This window comes from Xiphophorus hellerii, chromosome 4 (genome assembly GCF_003331165.1).
Source record: "Xiphophorus hellerii strain 12219 chromosome 4, Xiphophorus_hellerii-4.1, whole genome shotgun sequence".
In the NCBI taxonomy this organism is placed as follows: domain Eukaryota; kingdom Metazoa; phylum Chordata; class Actinopteri; order Cyprinodontiformes; family Poeciliidae; genus Xiphophorus; species Xiphophorus hellerii.
Window position 1 is genome coordinate 18,850,941 of NC_045675.1, and position 17,528 is coordinate 18,868,468.

General features: G+C 38.2%; 1 protein-coding gene across 10 annotated transcripts in view; it reads right to left on the reverse strand.

The window, feature by feature from the left end:
* plekha7b (pleckstrin homology domain containing, family A member 7b) overlaps positions 1–17,528 on the reverse strand; it is an 80,036-nt gene that overhangs the window by 6,294 nt on the left and 56,214 nt on the right. For 9 of the 10 annotated variants that reach the window (XM_032561020.1, XM_032561015.1, XM_032561018.1 and 6 more), the window contains 12 exons: positions 12,868–12,939; positions 11,658–11,738; positions 8,872–9,021; positions 8,071–8,172; positions 7,705–7,816; positions 7,345–7,538; positions 6,494–6,685; positions 6,297–6,405; positions 6,069–6,160; positions 5,579–5,800; positions 1,767–1,994; positions 455–588 (listed from right to left, as the gene is read on the reverse strand). In XM_032561020.1, the coding sequence (XP_032416911.1) occupies positions 455–588; positions 1,767–1,994; positions 5,579–5,800; positions 6,069–6,160; positions 6,297–6,405; positions 6,494–6,685; positions 7,345–7,538; positions 7,705–7,816; positions 8,071–8,172; positions 8,872–9,021; positions 11,658–11,738; positions 12,868–12,939 (1,688 nt within the window). The remainder of the gene's footprint in view (positions 1–454; positions 589–1,766; positions 1,995–5,578; positions 5,801–6,068; positions 6,161–6,296; positions 6,406–6,493; positions 6,686–7,344; positions 7,539–7,704; positions 7,817–8,070; positions 8,173–8,871; positions 9,022–11,657; positions 11,739–12,867; positions 12,940–17,528) is intronic. The other variant, XM_032561013.1, reaches the window with a different exon arrangement.

Sequence of the window (17,528 nt, forward strand, 5' to 3'; positions counted from 1 at the left end):
ATTCCTGATTCTTTTCTACCAATCACAATACAAATAAAACAAAAAACAATCATACTGATAAAAGAATCTACCAAGTAGGCCCTGATCAAAACTCTGCAGTTACCTGGTTCTTATTACCATGTATTGCCTGAATCAGTTCGGTAATTAAATTACCAAACTAGTTAATACCGAATTAGTTAAATGTGTGATGAACTGGAAATTCCCATAACCCAAATCATTTGTCCCTCTGAAAACCCAAATTGGGAAATGTTAAAACAACATGGGGTTCTGAGTCGAAGACACACAGTGAATCAAGTTATCTTGTTATGCTATACTGCCTTTAATCTGTCACCTCTTCAAACTCGATGTTTGGAAAACGTCTAAAAACCCTAAGGCAACATCATTATGATCATCATCATTAGCTAAACTTAAAACAGAATTTCAGCATAATCTAGCTAGAAAGCAGCTTGGGCACCTTGACTTTGCCAAAATGCTTTTGATACGCTCCACCTTCCGATGACGTTCTTCCACTTCTTGAGGACTGAGTGGATCCTCAGGCTCTGAATCCACATAGCGCTCTGGGATCAACACTTTCTGAGGCTTGCACAGCTAAAAGATAGAGGCCCAGATAAAGTTCAAAATCACAAATTAGTAAGAACTAAAAATTAGAATAGAATATAATAGAGCAATCCTTCATTTGTTTCCGAGGGAAAAATTTCCTCTGTATCGGAAGCAAGGAGACAATCAAATAGAAACAATGTTCAAAACAATGTTTTAAAAACAATAGAAACAAAATAAAAAGTACAACAAGTATAAAATATGTTATTGTTCCTTATATGGGATAGTAAAAATAACTAATTAGATAATTGAATGTGTGAAAAACATGTGATAGATGAGTTTGTTTCTGATTTTAACTACTACTGCCATCTTTTGAAATAAAGTGCCTAGTACAGGTGGAGTGTTGCAGGACTGCTTACTCCGAGGTACATCTAATGCAGTACATAAAAATGAAGGCATGAATTAAAGCGTCTTCATCCAAAAAAAACATTCAGTGCTCTCCTGCTCATTTACCACCAGATTATCAAATGCTCTGCCACACAAATAGGCTCATTTTCTGCTTCTCTTTTCCCAAGCATCAGACTCCATGAATCTAACCGAAAAACAGAACTGTGAAACAGTAATCCCCCCTTATTGATTTATTTTGTTTCTGCTTTTCTGTCAGACGTTTTTGTTTCAGATCAGAAAAACAATTTTAAGATCAGCAAACAATTTTAAGTAGTGAACTGTGAACTAAATAAATACAAAAGGCAATTAGCAAATTATGATTTAACTTATCAAGGGAAAAGAAAATGTAATCCAAAGCAACCTGGCTTAACATGGAAATGTGACAGTCCCCTAAGCCTTATAGCTGGTTGTGCCACCCTTGGCACAACAGTTGTTTTTTTTTTTTAACATCACTGTGAAAGAATTTCGAAAGAAAAGTAAGAAAATATGAATTATTTGCTATGTAGCTATTCAACAAGAAAAATAGCATTTGCATTTTCCCGATTTTATTTAACCTTCTATTAAGCACATGTTCTAAATTATGTGCTAATGCCAATTAGTCAAAGATTATTTTTAAGATTCAAAAGAGAATTCAGAATTTAAATCTCTATGTAAGAAGAATGTCTTAAGGAGATTTGGGCCACGCAGTTTTTTTCACTTCATATTCACAGTATTCATGTTCTGATAAAAGTCCCATCTTTTTCATTTCTTTTCTTTTCATAGATCAGAAAAGACCTTGTTACCTCTTTGTTTAGGTCCAGGTCATACTCCAGCGGCTCCAGATCGACCTCATGCGTGGGAGGGGTTGTGGCCGTGGAGTGGAATGTCAGCCATTCATCAGACTGCGAGCGGGGTCTCTCTTTGTGCTCAGGGGGTCTTTCCTCCCCCTGGACACTCCTAACTGCCTGAGCCTCCTCCCCCTGAACGGCCCTCTCCAGTAACTGCAGGTCAAACTCCTGCTCCCTCTTCCACTGGACAGAAGAGACAGAGAGTGTGAAACAAATCACCGGGCGCTGTCTTCGGGTTGCATTGACTAAAAGTGAAAATGACTCGGCTCACATGGCCTTACTAGATCAGACATCAGGTGTTTATAGTCCTTTCTTGATTTTAAAAGTTGATAAGGTTTTTATTCTTTTTTCTTTCTTTGGATGCAGTCAGAAATGAGAAACACAAGACACATGCATGGGGTGTACGCATGCATACATGAAAGTGAGAGATTTCAAAACACACTGCACTATGAAACTCATTGACAGTGATATAAGGAGAGCAGCTAAAATCCTATAGAAATAAACAGGATATAACACTAACAAAAGATTTAAAGCTGCAGAATGCAATTTTCACAAAAATGCGTTTTTTTGTTGTTTTTTTACAGTATTTGTTAAAGCTGTCACCATGTTGTGACAGGATGGTATGACACAGATAATCTGTGAAAAAAAATCAAGCTCCCCCACCTCCTCCCAGTGCTACAAAGGCGGTCTGCAGAAATGCACCATTCCCGACCAAAAACAACCACTCAGAGACAACCAATCATGCTCCTGTATGCGCTGCTCAATGTGCTAATGGCAGAGAAATAACTTACCATTAAAGAAAAACTGTTTATCCACCTTCATCGGTGGCAATGCTAACCAGCCTGAGCATTTGTGGCTCTCTATATTGTGGAAACTACCTATGGCGTAGGAGAGAGCAAGGGGGCGATGGGTGGAGGTGAGCAATATATGAGCATGATTGACAGCGCTAAAAAACCCTGATTGGTTGTTTCAGCCTGAATCGTGTATTTCTGCAGTTAGTACTGGGAGCACTGGAAGAAGGCAAAGGTGCTCTATGTTTTCTCACAGATTATTTGTCTTATACTACACTGTCCCCACATATAATACTGATGTAAAAAAATATTTTTCATAAAAGTTTCATACTGCAGCTTCACCAAATAAGACAATTTTGTGTGGTCATGGAAAAAAAATCACTGCTTAAAAGAAAACGTGGCAATGAAAAATATTTAGAAAATGCTGTTTATTTATTTTTTTTTTAGCAACATTCACATTTGAAAGAGAAACGCGTTCTTCCAGTTACCAGATAAGACAGTTAAGCTACTTTTTGATATCAAACTGACTGACATCACCATTTGTTCCAAAAAGACTGGGAAATAGAACAACACTAAGTCAGGATTCACAACTTCACATGCCCTCTTTTCATCTAGAAACAAAAAAAAAGAAAGCTATGAGGAAGTTGAGAGAAGTGGGCTTAATGCATGTTGAGGCATTAGTTAACATTCTGGTCAGTAGTTAAGTGGCTACTTTCATTCTCTTTCCATGCACACACACAACAGACACACACACACAAACCACACCGATGAGTGCTTGGATGCAATAGCAGTTAATTAATGAAGAGCAGGCTCTATTATCTAAATGAGAAGAGCAATGACTAATGAGCTGATGATATCCAGTACATCAACACTGTAATGGATTGAAAACACAAAGCATGTTAGAGACACTCAGGATTGAATCTAAGTGACAAAATCAGTCAAGAACAAGATGAACGGATGGATAGCAATGACTGGATGGCACCAAGTGTTTTATTGAAGATAATTAGTATTATTTGTTTTAAATAATTCAGTTAATCATATTTAACAGTTTTTAAATATTATCTAGGCACAGTATAAAGTATAACCATTTAGTACGTAGATATAGGTATCGACATTGCTATGCAAAAGTATAAATACCCCTTATTAATCTCTTTGCCACACTACAATTACACGTTTCTATAAGTTCATGTTTCTATAAGAGAGTGCATGATTGTGATGTGTAAGGAAAATGCTGCATGATTTTCATTTTCCAATCAGGAATTTAAAAATGTCAGTGTGTAAATGTATAAAGTCCCATATACGTTTATGGTCCTAATGCACTTCAAGGAAAATCAATTGGTTTCAGATTAAAACCCTATGAATTTTTGTATAAACATAAATATGGTTATTCTGTGAAGGCCTTCGAAGTTTGTCACAGAGCAATAGCGAACAAACGACATCATGACAATCAAGGAACACATCCCAGACTACTAATGAAGCAATTTGATTTCAAAATCCAAAAAAGGAAAATGTACGACACAATTGCAAATCGACAAAAAAATGATCATTTAACTAAACTGACAGGATGGATAAGGATGACATTAAACAGAGAAACAATCAAAAGACCCATGATAAAAGAGCTTCAGAGATCTACAGCTCAGGTGGGAGAAATATGTTGACAGGACAACTCTTAGTGCTGCACCCCACACATATGGTAATAATAGAAGAGTTTGCAAAAAGAAAGTCATTGCTGAATGAAAGCCATAAGAAATACTGTTTAGTACAAGTTTGCCACAAGCCATGTAGTGCTAACAGCAAATACACAGAAGAACGTTTTTCCCTCCCCTCCAGGGGTTGTTTTTGTGGGCTCCAGTGTCCCTTATATGAAAGTAGGCTGACAGGAAAGGGGGAAGGAGAGGAGGGAAGACATGCGGTAAATGTCGGCGAGTCCGAGAATCGAACCCACGACGGCTGCGTCGAGGACTCAAGGCCTCCAAACGTGGGTCGCGATAACCCCTACCACCACGGCACGCCAGAAGAAGAACTTTTTCTGCTCAATTTAAAACAATAATTAACTTTTCTGCACCCACACTCAGAACACTGAGTGGTAGAAAATGAAGTAATACCTATCACTCTGAAAACCTCATTGCCATGATGAAACATGTTAGCGACAGCATTATGATGCGGGGATTCTTTTCTTCAGCAGGGACAGCAAAGCTGGTCAGAGTTACTGTGGTGATGGATTTAGCTAAACAGACACTGAGGCTGGAACAAAACAAGACTTAAAGCTGCAGCGAAGGTTCACCTTCAGAACCTTCACTGGTTCCGAAGGTGAACCAGCGAACGTAGAATCAGAGCTCCAATGAAACGGTTCAGATCAAAGCATATCAATGTGTAGCCCAAAAGACAGTTTTTGTTCTACACAAGACTGACTTAGGGGGACTAAATACAAATGCACATCACACTTTTCAGATCTTTAATTTTCCTTGAAAACTATGCAATCTTTCTCTACCGCAAAGATATTATGAACCAATTTCTGTACAAATACACAAAAATGCAAGGGGTACGATTAGTTTTGCAAGGCATTGTTCATCTCCGTATAAACCTTATAAATTTTAACATGTAACAAAAGGAGATAATCCATGTAATCTAAGTATTTTCCAGTGTGTATGACCTACTGTGTAATACTAGTCTTGGCTTTCTTAAATGTTGATATTTTTAAGTCAAGGAAAACAGAGTCGTAGCCACATTATAGGATGCTGTTATTTTGTCTGCAGTCAAAGTCAAAAACAATCAGTGACTGAAAACAACAGACACATACATAGTTAAACAGTGAACAAACAAATCACTAACTTATTGGTTTAACATTCAACTTATGTCAGAAAAAAAAGGAAAACTATCTGCTCCAAGTGAAGGCATGCATTACTGTTGATCCCCACTCTCCGTTAGGTTGGCGTCATGCATGAGAGTGTGAGTGGCAATGTTCTAGTAACATACTGATCCAAAGTCTGCAGAGAGCGGGCGCGACGAAGAAGAACCACGCGACGTTGGAGATGCATGTCGGTCTCCGTGACTCAGAGTGCGTTTGCGCTGGCGGACAAGGGCCTTCTGGTGCCTCTTCATCCTCTCTAGCTGCTCATCGGCACTCATCTTCCCCCTCTGCTGATGCTGCACCTTGTCCCCTGAGTACAGGCGCTCCAAGGCACTTTTTGGTTTCTCCTGAGATGAGTAGGAGGAAATGAAGTTGAAAAGAAGAATGAAAGATGCAGCAGACAGCAAAAAATATATATATACTTCACAAAAATAAAATTGCACACCCAAGTAGAAGGTAAAAACATTTTTAATTTTCCAGTAAGAAAAAAGAAAGAAGAAAAATCTAGTTTTTAGAGCTAAGGTAGTTTAAAATGAGGTGAAGTGTGAGCAAACTTTTTGACATATGAAGGTTGGATCTGTCGAGTCTCTCATTTATTTTGTTTCCAAGTCTCACCGTCACACCAGCAGCTGAAGTAGATCTTCGAATAGTCACATATGAGGAGATGCTCGAAGACTGATTCACCCTCAGTGAGGAGCTAGCCGCCCCTGAAGGGAAGCCGACAAATAATAAAACATTGTTCTCTCTTTGATATTTAAAATAAAAAAAGCATTTAATAATGTTAAGACAACACAGAATCTGGAACAGAATCTGTCAGGGTTAGAATCTCTTCAGTTCATCTACCTCTGCTTGGTAACGTCTGATAACCTCCATCACGGCCAGATGCTACGACACTGGAGCCATCTCCGGCTCCAATGAGCTCCGGGTCACTCAGAAAAGGTCGCAGTTCCACCTGAAAGACACACAAATGATAAAAAAGAAACAAGTTTAGATCTGTGAATGTCAGTAGCACGAACATAAAAAAAAAACAACTCACGTACTTTACTGTCCCCATTTGTGTACTGGCCGATCTCTCGATCCCTTTTGCGTTCGTCAGACTGTCGCTTGAGGCCACGCACAGAGGTGTGTCTGATGACTGTCGTCTCCCGGGGCAACGGTGGCACTGCGGGAGGATGCTCCTCTGGACTGTAGAGCTGAGGTAGAGGAGGTCTGGGAGGCACATCTTCTTCACACTGCACACATAGACAACTATGAGGTACTTGGAGAAACTTGAAATGAAAAATGCAGTGTTTGTATTACCAGCATATACAGTAAATACTACACTAAGTTTATAAAAGGTTATTTCAAGTTTCTTTAAGAGTTCAGGCAGAATTTATTCCTTTAATTAGTTGAATAAACTACAAAGGTGTTATTATAAAAATCAGATATCTTTGCTAGTCTCTAACTCTTTTTTTAATGCAACTTTCTTGTAAATGCACATTTTGTTAAAATTGTCCAAAAAACAATTCTAAAACTGGCATTCAACAAATACACCATAGAAATTGACAATCAACTTTGTATTTTTTTTAACTTTATTGATTTTTTATGATGTTATTCAATACCACTGGCATTTAATAGGCGGAACATTCAGAAAATGCATCAAGTACTGTGATGACTGAAGTTAAAGGGTTGGTTCAGAGTTTGTAAAGTAATGTTCTGTTTGAAGTTATTATCAATAATAATTCCCTTACCTGTATTAGAAAGATGTAGCATCATAATGAGCTTGTTAGAAACGTAAATAGATTTGGGAGGAGTGGAAGGCAACTCTGCAACCTGGCTACAACAGGTTATATAACCAGGTGTTGGGTTAGATGGTGTGGGGACGGGGATACATAAAGAGTTGTTCACTCACCCATTTGAAGCCACTGAAGATGGTAGTAGAGTGTTGTAATGGCTGTTGGCTGAAACTGGAGGTAAGCGTGGGGTCATGGCTGAGGTGGGGGCTCTGCTGCGGCTGCTGCTGGGACAATCTCATCTCCACAGCAGTCTGGCTCCCAGACACAGAAGGCACTGATGATACTGGCACTGAAGGCACAAATTTTCTCTCTGGAGAGTGTCATGTGCATAAAAATGTAACAAGATGCATAGACACTGCTTTTATTATTATTGTTTTTTAAAGAAAAACATTCAGTGCTTAAGTAATAAGTAAGATTAGGAGGCACAAGTTTCAGATAGCGCTACTAGTGTTTGGATTTCTCATTTGTAACCTCACCTGGGTTGGTAACAGAAGCAATTGTGACTTTGTAATTAGCTTTATTGGTGCTGAGTCCTGCAATAACATCTTCAATCCTCCACAGTTCTTTTCTGAGCTGCACTTTCTCCTGCTGCTCAAAGAGAAACACAGAACCACTCCAACATTAGCAGACAGAACACATGGACTGTCTTTAACACATACTTTACAACTACCCAAATACAAAATCTGTCTTTCATCCAAATCAGATGAAACTGATGGCTGATCTTTGAACAGACGCAGACCAAATCCCTTTTTGCCTTGAATGAGAATCTGAAATTTATAATTTGTAGCTCCTCCTGATTAAAGCCTGTGTATAAAAGTGAAAGGCTGCAGAGAGAAATAGACCTGGGAAAGATCATGGCGGTTCATCTGTCCCTGCAGGGCTGACTTCAGCCAGTCCACATCTTTCTCCAGTCTGGTATACTCATTCCATGCATTCTCCATCTCCTGTAGGGAAATCAGACAAACTCTCCCAATATGACATAATAAAAAACACAACTTTGAGATTATGAACTTTTCTTGGACAGCCATGTTTATTTAATTAATTTCAAGAAACATGTAGCCGTCCTTTACACATCTACATTTCACGTATCTTGAAATATACTCCAGCTTTACTAAACTTGTTCAAATAAAAACAAGTTTGTATTATAAATGTACATATATGATTAAAATATGCACTGATTACATTCTAATTTAGCCACACTAAATACTAACAACTGACAAATAAAGGATGTGCTTGTTTACTTCCTGTTATCTTGTGGTTAATTTGTAATTCCAGATTTGAAACTACATATTTTCTATTCAAAAACTAAATATTTTGAATATCAGAGAATATTTTAACCCATGTTGCCGAGAAATACACTCATGAGTTTTTTCACAGCCTCAGGTTTCTCCCCAAATCACTCATTTTGACAGTCAGTCAACCTGAAACATTGTGCCAGCTGCAGAAATAGCGAAAAGGGAACTAAAAACAGAAGTGAACATCTTGTTCAAGTAATTCAAGAAACACAATACCCAGAGCAGCATAGAAATAATAGAGTATCCTAGCTAATTTTTTTGTGGAAAAAGACATGGCACTAGTTATATTTAAAGCTCAAATGAGCTGCAGTTTTTTTTTTATCTGTTAGTGAGAAACTTGGGTCTTACGGTGGACACTTGAGATATTTCAGCCCTGATGTGGACCACATCCTCTTGCAACAATTTCTGCTGATAGGCAATTTTCTCAGCGTGAGCCGGCTGATCTCGATACTCCTCCATCTGGTGGTGGGAAACATCCAGCACAGATTCCAACTTGTCCTGAAGAGAACAAAAAACAAAAAAGAGCAGGAAGTCTCAGTGCAGTAGCTATTCATATTTATTGCCAATCCTGGTAAAGATGTGTAGAAGAACCTTAACATAAATTAATCTTTTACTACATAACATAAACTAGAAAAATCCAACCTTTAATTTGGGTACATTTTCTCAGTGGGAAGAATTCTCCATTTAGAAATTCAGAAACAGCTTTTTACTAAATACATCTCACCACATATTGGCATCCTTAGTTAAGATATATAAAAAACCTAAGAATACATTAATCTTTTACTTCAATGCATATAATCTGACACTCAAAAATGTTTAAAAATCCAACCTGTAATTTGAGTACAGTTTTTCAGCGAGAAAAAAAATCTAACACTAAAAAGCATTTTTTAAAGGTTGCCAATTCCTAGCAACCTTATTTTTGATTATAATTTTTTTGTTCTTTTACTTAGAAATTTTTTGAGCCTTCAGTTGGAGTTTATGTTTCATTTTCCCCAGGTTATACATACAGAATGTCACAGAGATAAATTTCTCTCAGTCTTTAAAATGGGAAAAAAGATAACATAATTCAACTACAGTGACAATTTAGTGAAGTACTTGCACCCTTACAGGTTTCTTTTGCTTCATATCATAAAAATTGTGATATATCACAAAATATCATGAAATTTATAAAAATACACATCCATAAGCCTCCTCTTGCTCAGTTATTGAGTAGGAACAGTTTATTTTTCTAAAAATTACACATGTAGCATTAAGAAATATTGAGCTAGAAGAAATGAGCCATTGTAAATATCCCCACTGTTAAAAAGAAAATGATTTTCTTAACAATGATTTCATTTCTTAAAGAAAAAATAGTTATTCAAACCAACTTGGTCCTATGAGAAAACTGTGTTCCCCATAGACCTATTAACTGGTTGTGCTACTCTTGGTGGCAAAAAACAGCCATCAAGTGTTTGAAAGAACTGACAATGAGTTTTTCCATCCTTGTGGAGGAATTCTGGCCCACTGTTTGCTGCAGAATCATTTTTATTTTAGACAGATTTGAAGGTTTTCGAGAATAATCAATTTGTAAAAGTTCATTCCACAGAATCTTAACTGAGTTTTGTTGCCAACAAAGTCTTAATTCTAACATGCTATATTACTTAAAGGTAAACTTGCTCTACTCCTGTAAATGTGATATTTTTTCATACCTAATAAATGAGTCGTCAAGGCAGTTTTGGAGCAATTTTGGTTAACTCCATTTGAAAGTTTACCATTGTTCCACATTTTCTTGTTGTGGATAATAGCTCTCACTGTGGTTTATTTGAATCTTAAAGTTTAAGAGATTGCTTTATTATTTCCTTTCACATTAATGGATCATAAAAAATTTGTTTATTTTTACATTTCTTTATATAGTGAGTTCCTTATAGAGATCTTTTACTCTACTTCATGTTGTCATTCGATTCTTTTTTTAGGGGATTTCTTGATTCCACAACTATGGCAGGAACCAGGCTTGGTTGGGTCAAATTGAAAAGAACAAAATTGTGATTAAATTACAGTTAATGATAATTGAACAAGGCCTGGAACTATATATTCATCTGAAAAAATTGTATGTATTCAAGTTATCTTTGTCTGATATTAACATTTTTACTGCCATAGCAATAATTAGTTTAAAGTTGCTCATATGGCAAACAAATTAGGACATGGATCCAAGTTAATATTGGATCCACACACATAGTAAGGGGGGCAAAATCCCAAAGGCTCTCAGTTTGTAAACTGCAAACTTTTTGGTGTATCTTAACTAATGCAACTGCAATAAAAGACAAATTTATCTAGAGAGTTTCTTCATCCTGTTTGGCGATCTGGGGTGCCTCCAGCAAGTTTTAAAAGAGGTTTTTAGATGGGGACCAGTGATAATCTTGAAATGTCACATCAAACCGCAAACCAGAAAGGATACTTTTACAAGCTTTATTGTACTGTGGATACATAAGGGAAGTGTTATTAAAAAGTGGTTCTAAAGTGACTGTAGGGGTAAACAAAAATAATTTATGCCACTATATATCCACTTCTTCTTCAGGGTTGCAGCCGTTGTTGCCCATCTCCAGCTGTCATTGTGCAAGAGGTGGGGAACAAAAAATCAAATTAGAGTAATCAGTTAACCTAACAGGTATTTTTGGACTGTTTTGGAAGAAGCCAGAATAGGGAGAACATTTAAACTCAATGCAGAAAGATCCCCGGAGAAGGATTCAAACCCAGGAGTTTATTGCTGCAAGGCAACAGTGCTACCAACTTCTGTTTGTATGAACACTACAAACTATGAATTCAGTTTGTAGTGTTCATACATGTATTTGTCATGCTTCCTTAACTTTCTACTGGCAGAGGTACCGGTGAATTGGTGAAAGGAGTTCCACAGCCCAAATGACATCTCACTCTGCGTTGTCAAGCTTGTAGTTTTCCCTCAAAGAGCAGTAACATATTGTGGATTTTTGAAGTTTAAAAAGTCCACAGACATTTCCCATCTCAGAGGACTGATATAATCTCCAGATTTGAGCCAGTAATGTTGAATCAAGAGATTTTAGTGGGCAAAACGATTCAAAAAGATGAGCTTCAGAGATCTTTAAATTATTAATTATGATTAAAGTACTAAAAGAAAACACCTTGTCCTCCTTCAAACTACGTATTCTTGCTTCGAGTTCCTGAAGAATCTTGTCCTGTTCACAAAGTCGACTTAGTTTGACCTACAGGAAAACAAACAGATGTAATAAGAACAGATGAAAACAAAGAATAGCATCCATATCCCCTCTCTAAGCAATCCATATATAATACTTCATACTTCAGAGTATTAAAGTAAAGCAACAGAGAATCAGGAACGAGATAAAACAGAACGGGGTGATAAACAGAGCATGTGTTTACAACAGAGGCCAAACGCTCCATTCTTGTCTTCATTCAGCTCTTGCAGCCGGCGGAGACGAATTGATCGTCTACTGTAGCCTTCTCTGTCTGTCAATAAGGCTTATCTTTGTAAAAAGCCCAGAGGAGTTCTTCTCATCAACACAGTAAGATATATCAAAAGGTTCTGCGCTGTCTAGTTAGGGGGAAAGATTTGGTAATACCCATTATGAGTAATCATAATCAAAAATCCATATTTTCACATTCACTGTTGGAGAAAGGCTTGTTTACCGAGAGTGACAGAATTGTTTTCCCAGAAATGGGTTATGTGTTTATGAAAACAACATAAGACTGCCGAGTTCACAGTCTTTCTCACCCACTGTATTTTTTTCCCCCTCCGATCTATTTATCATTCTGTTCAATTAATAATTAAGCTGTTTTTATTTGGCTGCCACATATTGTTGTTTTAATTGCATGAAATATTCATTGTTCAGACAAATTTACTGGCAATTTCTTATAAATTGTTAAAGTGGAACAATGCTAATGATGAAAAGCCAAGACATCCATCCTATTTACCTCCATTCAGCGCAAAACAAAGAGTGAGAAAAGCAGGATCAGGCAAATCAAACTGAAAAATTTAACAGCCCAACATCTAAAACTCCCATTACATGCATTTTTCCCTTTAAATTGTGGGGAGAAAAATAAAAGCTGTGGTCGATACTCTCAGGCCCACACTGTGCAGCGTGGATGCGTGTCCCCACAGTGTTGCAACACACATGTTCCCTTAGCTCTGCTGCCTCTGTTTACCACAAGTTAAAAACACACACAGAAAACCACACTAAAGCACATAGTAAAGTCAGACTGAAGTCAGCTGCGTCTCAGTAGTGGATTGTCAGAAGTCGGAAGTGAAAATCACGGAGAAAAGAAAGACTGAGAAACAGGGCGTTTGTTCTGTAAACTCTGGCAACATGTACTTACATCCGCGTCACTTTCTGCAATTTTCACAGGCCTTGAAGATCTCCCTTTTTTTAAGCTCTCCTGTCCAGTGACCTGAAATTCAAAATTATTTAAAACATCATAAAACCCTCAATAATGGCATTTAAATATTAGAATTTGCCGAATCCTTTCATAAATGCACTTGTGAACAAATAATCTCCTTTAAAATCCACAATGATAGTGCTGCAAAAGTTAAGGTAAATAAAATTTGAAAAAAACAGGGTAAATATCCACTGATAAAATCTGTGGTGAAAGTGAAGAATATATTTAAAAACAAAGACTTCTGATCATGTCTCAGGAAATCCTGAAAGCTCAGGGCTGCTCTTACTGAATATTTTTAAAAGAGGATTTTTTAAAAAAGAAACATATACATCTTATATGTTTTTTTGAATGTATGTCATTTTCAGTATTTTTGACAAAATAATTTCAATTAGATATAAACTGTACATTTTGTACAGGATTTAATTCAAGTATGAACAAACTGATACAATCTGTTACAAATTGGCATTATTTAAATAAACTGATTTGAATCCAGACTGTTTTAGACTTTGCTCCTCTACATTTGGGCAAACATTATGCATGAGTTATCTCTTTGTAAATGAGATTACTCATGGATAGACTGGACTCACATGGATGAAACCCAAAACGAAGGGCTTTTCATTATCAATTAGAAAGACATGATTAATATATGTACACATCTATTGTTTGTTACACAGGGTGGAAAATCATTTCAAGAGGAAATCCTATCCTTTCAGCATCTGTCAAGATTTTACTTTTTTTTCTGACCTGAAGAAAACTGGACTCACACGGATGAAGATATTTTATTTCTCATTTTGGCTCACCTGAGTTTCTGGCCTTAGTGCTTTTGTCCTGCTGGATGACAAAAGGTGGCAATGGTCTAGTTCAGCAATAATAATGCTACACCATGCAGGCACTGTCAGTAATCATACTGTGTCACTCATGTTGGGTAGATGAATAGCACATTATGGGTGATGGTTTGCAAGATTTGGGTTGTAGCAACACCAGTTCTTTAGCAGTTTTGTTTATGCGCTGTCTACATAATGTAGAAAAGCCTTTTCCCTCACGTAGCAATATTTTATAACATGTACAGCAAATTTCAAAGCAGGGAGGTTTATGTAGTAATCAAACTGTGTCAGCTAAATGTGTAGAAAAGCAAGATGAAACATTTTTCCAATATTTCATATCTGCAAACACCATTAAAACTAAATCCTGACACACAATCGTAAGATGGTGGTATAAGAAATATTTCTCATTGTTTCTTCAAACAGGATGCACAAATGGAGAAAAACGTGATAATATCCAGGGCTGCCCCTTGTCGCAATCTTGTTTGTGATGTTCAAGGGCAGGATTTCAAGGTGTAGTCATGGAGTGTGTCTGGTTTGGGAACCTCAGGATCACTAGCGGAACAAGTCAGCGTCGGGCGGGGAGTGGAGGGGGGCTAATGACCAGGCCCTATACACAAATAATAAAGCTCATGATAATTTAACTTTACAACATAGACATGCCTGCAACAGCGGATCTTACAAGTTTCACCTCCACAGAGAGCGACTATGTCATTCTGAAATCCATCTGACATGAAGTACAACAAACCCAGAGAACAACAGAAACATCAGGCTACTGGTCACTAATGATGAAACAACACAAATTCAAATCAGTTCAGAACCACGGACAGCGATCGAATCATTTTGACACTTTATCAATTTCAACTCAGAGCCTGGAGCAGCTAGCAACTGCTGAAGCTAGGTTTATTGTTGACGAGTTGAACCGAGCACGCAGCAGCGCTCGTTGAAGCGGGTACGCAGAGGCACTCGCTGCATGCGCAGTGTGTCACAGCACCTCCTGCACCTCTGGATTTTTTAACTCAGCTCGGATCGCGGGTGCTGCCATTCACACAAACTGGACGATCTGGAAGATGCTCTTCCAGGCGGCTCCAATGTAAACCTCAACTATAAACTCCATACTTGGCTCAAAAACGAGCTCAACCCGAACTGTTAAAAGTGTGACTATAAGTCAGCCTTCAGCAGCAGCGCCAGATTCATTTTTTGGGGGGGATGGGGTGTTTTGTCAACTCTGTTATGCACTTTGAATGTCAGGCGCGCGCACTTGTTCAACTGATGTGATGGCACCTGTCAATCAATTCAGTGGGTTTGTCGCAATTTGTCCCAAAGTAAACAGGCCAGATCCCTTACCTGGAGGACAACGTTTTTGGGTCTACCATGTGCTAGATTTAATGATTGTTTGCTATTACTGCGGTAATAGAGATTTGGTGGAAAATAATCAGAAAAAAAAGTTAAGTTGTCAGTGGGGAACATGCAGAAGACAGCTTTACACAGAGCATTTAGATGGCGGAATGGACTTTATTCCATTTTCAAGACTGGAGTCTGGAAAAATCTAAAAGACAGATAAATGCCTGCGGCTGACCTAAGAACAGCTGAATACAGAGATTGACGGTATTAAAACACCGTGTTTGTATGAAGGTTTTGTCATCATTACATCATTGGTGTGAACATACCAGTAGCGGGTGAAACAGTTGTCCAACCGGGTGACCCTTCAGCTCTTCAGTTCGCCATACCAAGCTCATAAACCAGCAACCCGCCAGAACCGTCCGCGCACACAGTAAAAAGCTCTGGCAGGAGCCAGATTTACTGAGGATTATTGGGTGGGACGAATGTGACTGTCTCCAATATTTGGGGGGACACGTCCCCTCCATGCCCCCCGGTTCCTACGCCTATGAATGTCAGAGTTGCTACCTGTAACTAGTCCGGCTCCTTCGCTGGGCTGGCAGTTTTGTAAAGTTTTTAGCAACCATGAGTTAACAATGACTGGGGCAGCCTACTATATAACCTACTGGGGCACCAAGCTATGTAATCCTACATACATCATACTCAACAGGAGAGGGCCCGCCTTCTCCAGCTCTCATCAGACTTGATAAAGGGTTGGATCCTTGAAGACATATTCCGCCTCCCATCCAGGAACCCTGTAGGCCCGGGCCGGGCCCCCCCCTAGCCCTTCCTGATGCTCCGCCCCTGCTCAGGATCTCATCTTTTCACAGATGATGTGGTTCTGTTGGGTTCTTTGGCCCATGACCTCCAACATGATCTTTAGTGTTTTTTTGCTGATTGTGAAGTGACTGGAATGAGGTCAGCTCCTGTAAGTCTGAGGTCAGGAGCTGACCTTTTGTGTTATATATTAGTTTTTGCCTCAATCAGACAAGCTTATGTATCTAGGTATCTGGTTCACGAGTAATTGTAGGATGCAGAGAGGGATGGGCAGACAGATTTGGGACCTTCGTCTACAATAACGGAGTGACTGCTATGGTTTTTTATAGTAAAGAGCTGGGCCAAACAGCAAAGCTCTCAATTTACCAGTTCAATTATGTTCTGACCACTCCTTATGATCATGATATATAAATCATGACTAAAAGAACGAGAGACTGGATAGAAGCGACCAAAAAAACTTTCCCAAGATGGGAAGGCTTAGCCTTAGAGATAAGGTGAAGAGCTCCCCTTCCAGGGGGAGCTCAAAGTAGAAAAATAAAGAAGTCGAAGTGGTTGATGCCCCCTGGGCTCCACCCTTTAAAGGCTTTATGGGCATGTCCCATTGGGAGAAGACCCTGGGGAAGACACAGAACACGCTGGAGGGATTATAGATCCCATTTGGCCTGGGAACACCTTGGAATCCCCCGGAATGAGCTGGAGGACGTCATTGGGGAGAGATATGTCAGGGGTTCGCTTCAGGATCTCTTGCCTTCACAACTCAATCTTAAATAAACGGAAGACAATGGCGGAATGGATGTTTATTTTTTCCCCCAAGACGAAATCAATAAAAACTTAATAGAAATAGATGTAGAAAATCAAAACATGTCTTTTTTTAAGTTTGTAAGGCCCATGCACTAAAAAAAGTAAGAGCAGAAGATGTTATACCGTTAATATCATTAAGTTTCTTTAAAAGGTGTAGAATCTACTATTCTATGAAGAATTTTGTTGTCTTAAGAAAAACTGTATCATTCTGTTTTCAGTTATGAGATAGCACATTTTCTTAAGTCTTAAATATTTCTCTTTTATGTAAAGATGTTCAAACCCTCTCTGGAATAACATTTACTATGTTGTTTTATGTTTTCAATAAATATTGTCACTGAAATATTTCTTTTAAATTCATAACCGTTGCCCCATCCTGTATGGGCCATACTGTGTGAGCTGTTTCTTCAATAACATCCAGAGATTTGTCTCTCATGGCTGGTGGTGCTTGAAGCTAAAACTTGTTTGTGGTGCTGGTGGTACATTCATTCAACACCCACGTTAGTATCGACACACCCATCACGGCACAACTGAGCAGTGGAAAAGGCAGACAGCGTTAAAGGGGTATTCCACTGACTCTACATGTCAAAGTAAAAAAATAAATAAATAAAACCGGTCAGACTGGGTGCTTTACAGCATGTGAGGGTGTTATAATGTATTCTGTGGTGTTGCTGGGATAATTTTCTGGTCTGGGAAAATTCTTTAAGTGATCAAGAGATCATATTTTTCAGGTTAGATACTACAAGTTATTTGAGTAAAATTGCAATTTTACATTGAAAGTGTTAAGTGTGGTGACATTTGTTATAATATATGACTACCACTAAT